Source organism: Dendrobates tinctorius, unplaced genomic scaffold (genome assembly GCF_039654945.1).
Source record: "Dendrobates tinctorius isolate UK_male_01 unplaced genomic scaffold, ASM3965494v1 ptg000229l, whole genome shotgun sequence".
Lineage (NCBI taxonomy): Eukaryota > Metazoa > Chordata > Amphibia > Anura > Dendrobatidae > Dendrobates > Dendrobates tinctorius.
The window spans coordinates 2,482,417-2,496,425 of record NW_027361896.1 but is presented as its reverse complement, the minus strand read 5'-3'; the positions used below and the strand labels follow the sequence as shown (position 1 = coordinate 2,496,425).

The window sequence follows — 14,009 nt, the reverse complement described above, 5'->3', positions numbered from 1 at the left end:
GTAGTGACATTTTGAAATGCTGACTTTGATGGCATAGTCTGCGGGCGTCATGTTACTTTTGCAGAGCCCCTGTGTGCCTAAACAGTAAAACCCCCCCACATGTGACCTCATTTTGGAAACTAGACCCCCCAAGGAACTTATCTAGATGTGTGGTAAGCACCTTGAACCCCCAAGTGCTTCACAGAAGTTTATAACGCAGAGCCGTGAAAATAAAAAATCAAATAAAATATATAAAATATAAAATAATGGGATGCATTAAAAGAGGCATAGATGCTCATAAGGAGAACATAATTTTACCTCTATATAAGTCACTAGTGCGACCACACTTAGAATACTGTGTACAGTTCTGGTCTCCGGTATATAAGAAGGACATAGCTGAACTGTAGCGGGTGCAGAGAAGAGCGACCAAGGTTATTAGGGAACTAGGGGGTCTGCAATACCAAGACAGGTTATTACACTTGGGGTTATTTAGTTTGGAGAATCAAAGGCATAGGGGTGATCTTATTACAATGTATAAATATATGCGGGGACAATACCAAGACCTTTCTAATGATCTTTTTAGTCTTAGACCTGTGACGGGGACAAGGGGGCATCCTCTACGTCTGGAGGAAAGAAGGTTTAAGCATACTAACAGACGCGGATTCTTTACTGTAAGAGCAGTGAGACTATGGAACTCTCTCGGCCATATGATGTTGTAATGAGTGATTCCCTACTAACATTTAAGAAGGGACTGGATGCCTTTCTTGAAAAGTATAATATTACAGGGTATATACACTAGTTTCCTTAATATTGCGTTGATCCAGGGAGCTAGTCTGATTGCCGTATGTGGAGTCGGGAAGGAATTTTTTTCCCCAATGTGAAGCTTACTGTTTGCCACATGGTTTTTTTTTGCCTTCCTCTGGATCAACATGTTAGGGCAAGTTAGGATAGGATATGGGTTGAACTAGATGGACTTAAAGTCTCCCTTCAACCTTAATAACTGTTACTTTTTTTCCCTAAAAAAAATGATTTTTAGCCCGCAATTTTTTTTTTCACATGGGTAACAGGATAAATTGGACCCCAAAAGTTGTTGTCCAGTTCGTCCTGAGTACGCTGATACCCCATATGTGGGGGATGACCACTGTTTGGGCACACGTCAGGGCTCGGAAGTGAAGTAGTGACATTTTGAAGTGCTGACTTTGATGGAATGGTCTGCGGGCATCATGTTACATATGCAGAGCCCCTGATGTACCTAAACTGTGGAAATCCACAAACAAGTGACCCCATTTTGGAAACTAGACCCCATAAGGAACTTGCCTAGATATGTGGTGAGCAGAAGATTATAACGCAGAGCCATGAAAATAAAAAATCATTTTTGTTCCCTCAAAAAATGATTTTTCAGCTCGCAATTTTTTATTTTCACAAGGGTAACAGGAGAAATTGGACCCCAAAGGTTGTTGTCCAGTTTGTCCTGAGTATGCTGGTACCCAATATGTGGGGGGGGAACCATTGTTTGGGCACACTTCAGGGCTCGGAATGGAAGTAGTGACGTTTTGAAATGCCGACTTTGATGGAATGGTCTGCGGTCGTCATCTACATTTGCTGAGCCCCTGATGAGCCTAAACAGTGGAAACCCCCCACAAGTGACCCCATTTTGGAAACTAGACCTTCCAAGGAACTTATGTAGATGTGTTGTGAGAACTTTGAACCCCCAAGTGCTTCACAGAAGTTTATAATGCAGAGACGTGAAAAAATCTTTTTTTTTTTCCACAAAAAAAATTTTTTAGGCCCCAATTTTTTATTTTCTCATGGGTAACAGGAGAAATTAGTCCCCAAAAGTTGTTGTGAAATTTTTCCTGAGTACGCTGATACCCCATATGTTGGGGTAAACTACTGTTTGGGCACACGTCGGGGCTTGGAAGGGAGGGAGCACCGTTTCACTTTTTGAATGCAAAATTGGCTGGAATCAATGGTTGCACCATGTCGCGTTTGGAGACCCCCTGATGTGCCTAAACAGTGGAAACCCATCAATTCTAACTTCAACCCTAACCCCAACACACCCCTAACTACAGCGCTAACCCCAACACATCCCTAACCCTAATCCCAACCCTAACCATAACCCTAACCCCAACACACCCCTAACCATAACCCTAACCACAACCCTAAACCTAATCCCAACCCTAACCCTAATTCCAACCCTAACACCAACCCTAATTCTAACCCTAATTCCAACCCTAACTCCAACCCTAACCCTCTTTCCAACCCTAACCCTAATGGAAAAATAAAAATATTTCTTCTTTATTTTATTAGTTGTGCCTACCTATGGGGGTGATAATCGGGGGGTTTATTTACTTTTTATTTTGATCACTGTGAGAGTGATCAAAATGAAAGAATGGAATCTGAGGCTGGCAGATTCGGGCGGGCGCACTGCGCATGCACCCGCCATTTTCAAAGATGGCGGCGCCCATGAGCCGGACCCGCGGGACACCAGGAGCGACAGGGGGACTTAGAAGGTACCGAGGGCTGAGGGGGGATCGGAAGCTGGCAGGGAGCAGAGGGAAGGCGGGGGGGCAGATGATGACAGCAGCGGCAGATCGCCACTGTCATTCAGTGGCGGGGGGGCTGAATCGGTGTCTCCAGCCATGTCCGATGCTACTGCAGCATCGGCCATGGCTGGATTGTAATATTTCATCAATTTTCATATTACTATCGATCTGATTGGCTGTTTCGCTTTTAACAGCCAATCAGAGTGATCCTAACCACGTGGGTGCAAAGCCACCCCCCCTGGGCTTAACTGCATGTTGTCCTGTATCTGTGGGTCGAGTGACATTTCAATGACCCCGGTCACCCGACCCGCAGGAACGCTATTTATAGCATGACGCCTACGGGGGCGTCAAGGGTCGTTTGGGCACGACTTTTCATGACGCCTATGTAGGCGTCATGGGTCGTGAGGGGTTAAAGTCTGACTGGGGTACAGTACCATCTTGTGATCAGATTATATTAAGTTTCATGCAGTGTAGCACATACAGCTGTGGCAATAATTTAGAGACCACTGCACAGTTTTATAAAAATCAGCTTCACTACATGTCTGACAGCCATTCCATTCCAGTGTCAGGTGAATTCCAACCAGAATACATCTCATTCTACTTAATGTGCTTCAGATTAGGTGATCACCTGACCCAAATCTTATTTAACGAAGGAAAGTATAAAAACCCTGCTGTGGTGTTCACAAACCTCTTGCAATAGGACAAGCTGGATGGCAAAACAAATGCTAGTAAAATTCCAAAAGTAATAGGAATGAAAAAAATAACCTTTAACCATGTCTAAGGAGTTGAAAACGAAAGTCTTGAATGAGGAAAAGACGGTCTCAATTCTGGCTTTACTAGCAGAAGGATAGGATGAGCGTCATGTTACCGCCGTCCTTAAAATTTCTAAGACGGCAGTCCATTACAACAAGGTCAAGCAGCAGACATTGGGGCCAACAAAGCTACAGACAGGCAGAGGGCGAAAACGACTCTCCACTGACCGGGATGACCTTCATCTTATTCGAATGTCACTCAGCAACCGCAGGATGACATCAAGTGACCTACGAAAGGAATGGCAAATGGGGTGAAGTGCATGGCAAGAACAGTTTGTAACAGGCTCCTAGGGGCAGGGCTCAGCTAGAAAAAAGCCTTTCATCAATGAGAAGCAAAGGAGAGCCAGGCTGAAGTTTGCCAAAGACCATAAGGATTGGACCATAGAGGACTGAAGTAAGGTAATCCTCTGTGATGAGTCTAATTTTCAGCTTTGCCCAACACTTGGTTGTCTAATGGTTAGACGGAGACCTGAAGAGGTGTACAAATCATAGTGTCTTGCACCCACTGTGAAATTTGGTGGAGGATAGGTGGTGATCTGGGGATGCTTCAGCAAGGCTGGAAGTGGGCAGATTAATCTTTGTGACGGACGAATAAATCAAGCTGCATACAAGGCTATCTTGTATAAACAGTTTCTGGAGTAAACAGGACTGGTTTCTGGAGCAGGACAATGCGCCATGCCACACAGCTAGGTCAAAATAAATACTAAATTTAGGGCTTAGAAATTCTAAGACATGTTGGCAGTAGTTTATAGCAAAAAAAGAGCAATTTACATTTTGCTCAAAAACATACCTATAAAAGAGAAAAATCAGACAAACTGAAAATTTTGCTGTGGTCTCTTAATTTCTGCCAGAGCTGTATATTGGATTTATATACTGTTTTAACCCCTTAAGGAACAAGCCACTTTACAGATTAATGACCAGGTCTTAATTTTGACATCTCAGAGTGGTATAGACAGTCACAGGGGAGCGCCAGCCTTGCGTTCCGAGAAGGATCACTGCAGCTCCAGCCGGGTACCTCAAAAGAGGAAATGAATTACAATGCTGGCGGAGCCCGGTCAAAATCTTCTTTTATTACAGTCCACAATGCGTTTCGACAGAGACATCTGTCTTCCTCAGGTGGCAATACTTCCCCTTGATACAATCTATGTATTGCCACCGGGCTCCGCCAGCATTTTAATTTTGAAATCTGACCACTGTCAATTTATGTGGTTATAACGCTGGAATGCTTCAACGTATCCCACTGATTCTGAGAATTTATTTTCATGACATATTGTACTTTATGATAGCAGTAAAATTTCTTCAAAATTTCTTGTTTGTGAAAAAAATGTAAATTTGGCAAAAATGTCCAAAATTTCACAATTTTCAAACTTTAATTTTTACTTCCCTAAATCAGAGCATTATGTCACACAAAATAGTTAACATTTCTCACATGTCTACTTTACATCAGCACAATTTTTGAAACAATTTTTTTTTGTTAGGAAGTTATAAGGGTTAAAATTTGACCAGCGATTTCTCATTTTTACAACAAAATTAACAAAACCATTTTTTTAGGGACCTGCTCACATTTGAAGTCACTGAGTTAATATGACAGAAAATACCCAAAAGTGACACCTTTCTAAAAACTGCACCCCTCAAGGTGCTGAAAACCGCATTCAAAAAGTTTATTAACCTTTTAGGTGCTTCATAAGAATTGAAGCAATGTACAAGGAAAAATTGAACATTAACTTTTTTCACAAAAAATTTACTTTGGACACAATTTTTGTTTATTTTCTCAAGGGAATCAGGAGAAAATGAACCACAATATTTGTCTGTCCTGAGTAAACAGATAGCCCATATGTGGAGGAAGACTACTCTTTAGACGCACAACAGGGCTCAGAAGGGAAGGAGCACCATTTGAGGTTTTGAATGTAAAATTGGATGGAACTGAGAGTGGACGCCATGTCGCGCTTGGAGAGCCCCTGATGTACCTAAACAGTGAAAACCCCCATAAGTGACCCCATTTTGGAAACTAGACCTCCCTAAAGAACTTATCTAGATGTGTGGTGAGCACTTTGAACTCCCAAGTGCTTCACTGAAGTTTAATAATATAGAGCCGTGAAAATAAAAAAATTTATTTTTTCAACAAAAATGATCTTTTTGTCCCATTTTTTTATTTTTCCAAGGGTAACAGGAGAAATTGGACTCCAAAAGTTGTTGTGAAATTTGTCCTGAATACGCTGATACCCTATATGTGGGGGTAAACTACTGTGATTGCCTTACTACTATCTTTGGGAGGCAGAATGAACAAATCCACACAAGGTGAAGAATTGGTTTTATTTTTTATGCCGTTCCTCGTTTGGTACTAGTGATAGGGCGACTTTATTCTTCGGGTCGGTGCAATTACAATGATATCAGATTTACATCCTTTTTATGTTTAGCTTCTGTCACACACTAAGACGTTTTTTTTGTAAGAAGTTTTTGCATCGCCATATTTTGAGAGCTATAATTTTTTCCATATTTCGGTCCACAGAGTTATGTGAGGGCTTGTTTTTTTGTGGGAAAAGCTGACTTTTTTACTGTTACTATTTTCGGACACATGACATTTTTTGATCGCATTCTATCCTGATGTTTGTGACGGCAGAATGAACAAAAACCAGCAATTCAGGAATTTTTTTTTCTCCGTTCTGCATGTTGTATTTTTTTTTTTTTTTAGTCTGAACGTGATCCGATCTGAGCCAGAAAAAACAATTGCAGATGAACACACAATGATAGAAAAACATTTGTCCGAATGCAATCTGATTTTTAATCGGATTACATTCGTCCAATTTCATTGAAAGTTGAAATGTGTCCTTAGGAAGACTATAGATAGAGTTTGGTGGGGAGAAACGGGACAGAATGTGCCTGATAAGTGCAGAAAGAAGCAGATATCTCTGAGACGATGCCCTATGAAGTTTCTTAAATTCAACCATATTACAGATTTATGCAAAGTTTGTTGAAAGTACAGATCTCTTTGGAATGGACCAAAATATGTATTAGGGATATGATTTTGAGGTACTTACTAATGTAGAAGTATTATAAGTTCCCCTCTAGTCCTTTTTAGTTCTCACAGACTGCACTGCTCTCTAGTTCTGGTAGTTGACAGAAGGGTATAAGACCAGAACTTATTCCAACTGAAAATCTTCTTTAAGATTCTTTTCTGTCACCCCCAGGATGATTTTTATCTATTACTCTGGGCATACAGGTAACTGAATGGTTAAATCAGTCTTAACTGTATGCCTCATAGCTGTGGTGTAAACATTGAGAAATTGATTTATAATCTTTTATAATGTTAATGATTTCTTCAAGGCACCGAGGCATGCAGTGCCTGGAAGAAATCACTGACTCCTCACTTCATTATACTATCACCCCCCTCCCATCAGCGTCATACTGACCGGGTCGACGCTGTAATCCCGGACATGCGCTGTGTGACAGTGCAGTTACGCGAACACTGCACGCCCTTGCATGGGCAGTGTCTGAATTGATCATCTGCGCAAGCACTGCCCATACAAGGGCGGACAGTGCTCGCGTAACCACGCGCTCTCACATAACATGCGAGGGATTACAGCGCTGGACAGCACTTTGCTGTTCTGCCGAGTAGCGAAAAGATCGATTTTTGGCCGCCACCACATGGCCACCAACCGCCTGGCTATCCCTACGTGATGTTTACCCTCAGAGGGATTGGGACCTTAACTGGTTCTCCACCTCGGCTCTGAAGAGTGTTCTTAAGGTGGAAGAAATGTTTGGGGACTCATCAGCCATCTTGTTATTAATACACGACTGGCATAATTTTTTGGGCCATGTGCTAGCCGGGATCCTGCCCACACACAGCGCAGGCTCTGTGCTTCGATTTCCCTGTACATTTTCTAGGGGGATTCTACCAGAAAGGCCAGAAGACAAAGAAGGAGAGCGGGAGAGAGAGATCTGTATTATTAAAATGACATTCTCATAGCTTACTCACCACTCAAAGGAAACTGAAGGGTACCGGAACAGAAAGCAGGATGTTGTCCGAAAAGTCTCCTTTAGGGACCGCGGAATCTTCCATCCTGGTAGACATGTACCGACTTGTCCTAGAGTCTTTTGACCTGTGTGCCCTGCTGGAGCGTTCAGAACACCTATCCTGGCGCAGTCGCATCTGGGTCACTGCAGCTGCTCTGGCTCCAACCCTTGCTGCTGCCACTGTGGAGAGGACTGTTGTGCATCTATCGTTGCACTGGGTCCCTGTCTGGCCGGCGATCTACCCTTAAGTATTGTGCTTGTAGGGGTTCTGCCGGCCGGGCGTCTCCTGCAGCTTCTTGTACCCGCCCCGGGAAGTACTCCGGGTGAAAGGTCCAGGCCACCTCATCAGAGCGCGACTTCCGGTTTCCGGCAGCACTCTGTGACTGCGTCGGGACGCGGGGCTGCCGACTAACCATGTGGTGATGGCATCACAGACTCCCGCACGACCGACGGCAGAGACCCCATCGGGCCCCCCCTCCGCTGGATGTAGCAGAGCCGGTGCCCTGCCACAACCAACCAGCCCAGGTATGGGAACTTGCTTCTTTCTTCTGCCGCTGTGCAAGACTGAAGGTTCCCCCGTCAAGGACAGGAAACTTCTAATGCTGAGAGATGAGCCGCACTTTTTATCTTGAAGGTTTCCTGTCCTTGAAGGACGAATGCCTTCTCTCGTTGGTGCGGTCATGGGTGACTGGAAAATCCAAAGTGTACACAAAAAAAAATAAAACATAGCATCATTGTTTGAGACCCGTAGCGTCCTTATTTTTCGGGATCTGGAGTCAGGTGAGAGATTATATTTTGTACGCAAAGCTGATATTTTTTATTGATACCATTTGGGGGTTGATACAATTCTTTGATCGCCTGTTACTGCATTTTATTGCAATGTTGCAACAAAAAAGAAAATGTAATTCTGGAGTTTTTTTTCTTCTTCATTATGCCGTTTACCGATTGTCTAAGGCTACTTTCACATTAGCGTTTCTTAGCGCAATAGAAACGCATGTAAAAAACGCATCATGCGTTTTGCATGCGTTTACGTTTTTTAGTGCGCAAGCGTTTTAACCAGTTTCAAGCCATGTTAACTCTTAAAACGCATGCGTTTAACGCAGGCGTACGCATTAACATAGACTGTAATGCGCTATTTTGTGGCATTCCGTGCGCAAGCGGTTTTTTTTGCGCCGTTGGACGGACCCAAAAATTCAACAGGTAGCGTCTGGCGCGCCTGGGCACACACCTTAAAAAAACGCATGCGCACGAAAACGCATATGAACGCGTGCAAACGCTAGACCATGTGCCCCAAATGTTAAACATAGGTGCGCATGGACGTGCACGATACGCTGCGCAAAAAAACGCTATTGTGAAAACAGCCTTAATTCTTTTATATTTTGAATGATCAGGTGTTTCTCAATGCCACAATACCAAATATGGGCATTTTTTATTGTTTTATTTTGAATGGGGCCAAAGGGGGGTGATTTGAACTATGGGAGACTAGAAGCTGCGATCGCTTGTGCTACACAGAGGAGGGATAAGCCCTGCTATGTCTAGCTAAAATGCTCATCTACTATGAGGGCCAGCCACAGGGCAGCGCTCATAGCAATCCGGCAATGACAAGCACAAGGGTTTCCGGCAAACACATAAGCGCCCTGCAGTCATGTGACATGGATGTGATGGGTGGTGTTAGTGAAGCCCTTCCGGCGAGGCTATGTTAAATGCCGCTGTTGGAGATTGACAGCGGTATTTAATATGTTAAGAGCTGTGTGTGGATTGCGATTCCACCCACGGCTGTTAGGGGCACACGTCAACTGAAGAAATCAGTTGACTTGTGCCGGAAAACATGTGTGCGCGCATGAAGTGCAGGGACACGACCTATGATGTATATATGTCATAGGACATGAAGGGGTTCATAATTAGGTGCCACAATTGCATGTCCTCAAAAGATTTGTTAAACTATAAATAAAGTGAGCATCCCCCATTAACTTTCACATTGTATATTTACCAAACAGAATCTAAGCTATAAAAGAAGGTCATTGAAATACACTTTACCTGCAAGTGCCGAGAATAAAAAGCTGAAATAGTCCACGTCGAATATTGTAGCTTCGAGGTTTGAACACATCCAATTTCCAAACGAAGACCTGAAATAAAAGGTTATGTAACAGTGTATAAAATTATGAAGACAAAATTATCCAGTTGAGAACAATATATTAATCTTATAGAAAAAAACTGCAGCCCGCCTCATAGGTAATCTTGCACAGGTAATTGTGAACAGATTTTATTGAAGAGAGATTATTTTTTCAGGTTTGGGAAGTCACAACTTCTTTATTCATTTGGTACATAAAGCAAAAAATTGCACAAGCTTATTTTTCATTATTTTCTTTATCCATATAAGTTTCATTTCCATACATTCAATATCTTGAATACTTGATAATAGTTGTAATAATCACCACTGAAATAAACATCCAGACTGATGGCTCAAACAACCTTCCAGGCTGCAGTAGGAGTAACTGTATGGACAGTCCATGCACACCTAAGGCTTGAGAATGGGGGGAGGTACCCAAAACGTACAGTAGCTGTAGGTGTGTTGTCCTGGATCGTCAGGCAGCATCTCTGTCTTGCTGCTGTCTAATCACAGCACTCATGTGCACATGGACTGCCCAGTTACTCCAACTGCAGTCTGGAAGCTTATTTGAGTCCGCATCACAGTCTGGATGTTTTATTCTTGATTACAACAACAATTATGAAGTATTCAAGATATTGAATGTATGGATATCAAACCAATATGGATAAAGAAAACAAAAAATAAATCTTGGTGCTGTTTTTTGCATTGTAGATTAAGTCAGTTTTAGAGAACAACAGTATTACGGCAATTTAGAGGTGTGAGACAATAATTCTACTAGGTAAGTTTATTTATTTGGTAGGCACAAATCAGAATCAGTAGCAGGCTTAATTGGGAGAACACTTTTGAGCGGTTTGCTCCAGGCACATATAATTATGCAAAAGTCGTAGTTATTTGAAAATAGATAACGAAAGAATAAAAATATGAATATCAGGCACAATTGCTATGTGTATATTAACAAATGAAACTCTTTATTGTCTAAAATCTCTTACGTGTTTTAGGGGGGGAAATAATTAAATCAGATAAAGACAGTATGTATCAGTTAATTGTAACAGAGCAGGCTTAAGTAGTTAAAAAGGTGACTAGTATACAGTGGTTTGTGAAAGTACCGTATTTTTCAGACTATAAAACGCACCTAGGTTTTAGAGGAGGAAATTAGAAAAAAAATATTGAAGCAAAAAAATGTGGTCAATTATGTACTTAATATCCCCAAACCTGGAATTAGCCTCCAGCCTCCTGTGACCAGCTGTTCCACCGATGCCGCTCCCCCACCTCCTCACCACAACCATTGCCGGTACATCCGGACTATAAGATGCATCCCCCATTTATCTCCACATTTTTGGAGGAAAAAAAAGTGTCTTAAAGTCCTATTAGTACGGTATCACCCCTTTGGCTTTTTACCTATTTTATTACATTACAACTTGCGTTTAAATATTTTTGTAATCCGATCTGTGCGTGATGCATCTTCACTAAATAGTCTAAGTTGGCGAAGTGACAAAAATATAGGCATAAAGTAAAATTTATAGGATCAAATAACGAAAAATTGGCATGTGCATATGTATTCACCCTTTTAGCAATGAAGCTCTTAAAAATTTCTGGTGCAAGCAATTACCATATATTTCAGACTATAAGTTGTACCAGACCATAAGACGCACCCCAAATTTTGAGGTGGAAAATAGCAGAAAAAAGATTTTTATAAGATAAGGGTCTGTCTTATTGTACGAATTTAAGGTATCTTACCTGAGGGCCGGTGGTGGTAGAGCGGGGTCACAGGAGGCATGGTCCTTTCCTCAGGAAACCAGCGGCGGCAGAAGTGCGGCAATGCTGCAGTCCCTGGGGTCTATTGTTATGAATGAGTCACCGTAGGAGGCAAAAACAGAAATGCTAGCTAAGTCCAGAAAACCAGAGAGGTTGGCAGCTATCGGATTGCAGACCCCTGAACCTATCAACACAACTAGCAGTAGCCGTGGGGGGTTCCTACGATGCCCTAGACCCCTCGATCACAGCCGGAGGACTAAATAGCCTAAAGACAGAAAGGGAAATCTAAACTGCCCCAGAGCAGACCACAAAGCAAAAGGCAGCCCCCCACATATAATGACGGTGAAGCAAGAAGAAAGAACACAACACAGACAGAAAGATAGACTGAGCAAAGACGGGGCCCAAGCTAACTAGATAGGAAAGGACAGGAAGGCTGCTGTCTGCAATCCGTGAAAAACCCTATGAAAATAAGAGCCAACAGACTGACAGTGAAAAAGGCCCTGAAGACGCTAGGCTTCAAAAAGACTATGTCAGTACTCAGGAATATTCTGAAGACAGAGCAACCGGCAAAAGGAGATTCAGCTCACCCCAGCAGGGAATGGCAGAATCCAGAAAAGCAAGGCAAACAAAAACAAAACACAAATGCTAAAAGGCAAAGCAGAAAACTTAGCTTTAGAGGAGCAGGAATCAGACTGGTGTCCTAGAAGTCCACAGAGAAATCACCCGCAGGGCAGAAGGGCGTCGGCAGCCTTATATCCAGTCCGTGACTCCACTCAGCCAGTCATCATCATTAGGCTCAGGTGCCTGATAATCAGGCTCATTACCTTCCTTTACCAGAATAGGGAGTTCACCAGAACTCAGTGACGAAGGGGAAAATGAACTCACAACAGTCTATGCTATGGGTCCGGTGTCGGCGGTGAGGCAGAGCATGGAGCAGGGTCCCTTCCTCAGGAATCCAGTGGAAGAAATGTGGCGACGCCGCGGCTCAGAGTCCACGGCGAGCAGAGCGAAGTCCATCACCGGTTTCTCGGCGGCCATCTTCCTGAGGCCGCGTATGCGAAGGTTGAGATCTCAGGGGTCTCTCGACTTCAGAAAAATGGCTGGAAAGATCTCAATCTGAGCACGCGTGGGCTCCGGCAGGCATTTTCCTGAAGCCGAGGGCCACAGAGACCTCAATCTGAGAATGCGCCGCCTCCGGCGGACCACGACTTTGGGTAGATGGCCGCAGGGAAACAGTTGATGCACTCGGCTCTGCTCACCGTGGACACCAGGCCACGGGTGTCACCACATTTCTGCCGCCGGCATCCTGAGGAAGCGACTCTGCTCAGGTGCACTCCGCACCACCCACCGCAGACACCAAGCCTCAGCATCGCCACACCTCTGCTTCCGCCGGTTCCGCTACTACACCACTGCCGCCACCCCCCGGTAAGCCTGCGTTCGGACTATAAGACACACCCCAGATTTTCCTCCATAATATTTTGGGAAAAAGTGTGTCTTGTAGTCCGTAAAATATGGTATCATCACAAGTCACAGGCTTAGTGAGAGGAAATCCACCTGTGTACAATCTAAGTGTAAAATGTTCAGTCAGTATATACATATCTATTCTAACCAAACATCAAGACGACCAAGGAAATCTACAGTCCGGTCAGGGACAAAGATGATGAGACGTACGGGTCAGGGTTGGGCTATAAAAAATATCCAAATCTTTGACGATCCCCCGAAACACCATCAAATCTGCTATCAAATTGAAACCACAATCAACATGATACCAGATCAATCCTGCCAAGAGAGGGCTGCCTACCAAAACCCTCAGACCAGGGGAAATGAGGGCATTAGTAAGAGAGGAAGCACAGACACTAAAATAAACTGTAAAGGGACTGCAGAGTCCCCATGCAGACACTGGAGTATCTGTACATATGAGCACAATGAGCCGTACACATCATAAACTTGGCCTTAATTGGAAAAGTGGTCAGAAAAACTCTTTTACATACACACAAAATCTGTATGGCTTGTTTTCAGTTTGCCAAAGAACATGTGAGAGATCAAGATGCTGTGGTCAGATGAGACTAAAATTTAACTTTTTAGCCACCAAGGTAAACACTATCGGCCATAAACCCATAGTGAGAGCGATTTCTCATTTTTCCAACAAAATTTACAAAACCATTTTTTTAGGGACCACCTCACATTTCAAGTGAGTTTGGAGGGTCAATATGACAGAAAATACCCAAAAGTGACACCTATTCTAAAAACTGCACCCATCAAGGTGCTCAAAACCACATTCAAGAAGTTTACTAATCCTTCAGATGCTTCATGAGAAATAAAGCAATATGGAAGGGAAAAAAAAGAACATTTTACTTTTTTCACAAAAAATTTACTTTGGAACCAAACTTTTTTTTTTATTTTCACAAGGGTATCGGGAGAAAATGGACCACAAAATGTTATTCGATTTCTCCGGAGTAGACAGATACCCCGTATGTGGGGGAAAGCAGCTGTTTGGACACATGGCAGGGCTCAGAAGGGAGGGAGCATCGTTTGACTTTTTGAATGCAAAATTGGCTGGAATAAACGGCGGGCGCCATGTCTTGTTTGGTGACCCCCTGATGTACATAAACAGTGGAACCCCCCCAATTCTAACTCCAACCCCAACACCAACACACAACTAACCCTAATACTAACCCTAACCATAATCCTTAACCACAACCCTAACCCCAACCCTAGCCCGAAAGCTAAACCTAGCACAAAACCGAACCCTACCTGCAAATCTAACCCTAGCTATAACCCAAACCCTAGCTA

General features: G+C 43.2%; 1 protein-coding gene across 6 annotated transcripts in view; it reads right to left on the bottom strand.

Annotated features, from left to right (window-relative positions):
- TEX10 (testis expressed 10) overlaps positions 1-14,009 on the bottom strand; it is a 721,463-nt gene that overhangs the window by 289,292 nt on the left and 418,162 nt on the right. For all 6 annotated transcript variants that reach the window (XM_073555731.1, XM_073555732.1, XM_073555730.1 and 3 more), the window contains one exon: positions 9,389-9,477. In XM_073555731.1, the coding sequence (XP_073411832.1) occupies positions 9,389-9,477 (89 nt within the window). The remainder of the gene's footprint in view (positions 1-9,388; positions 9,478-14,009) is intronic.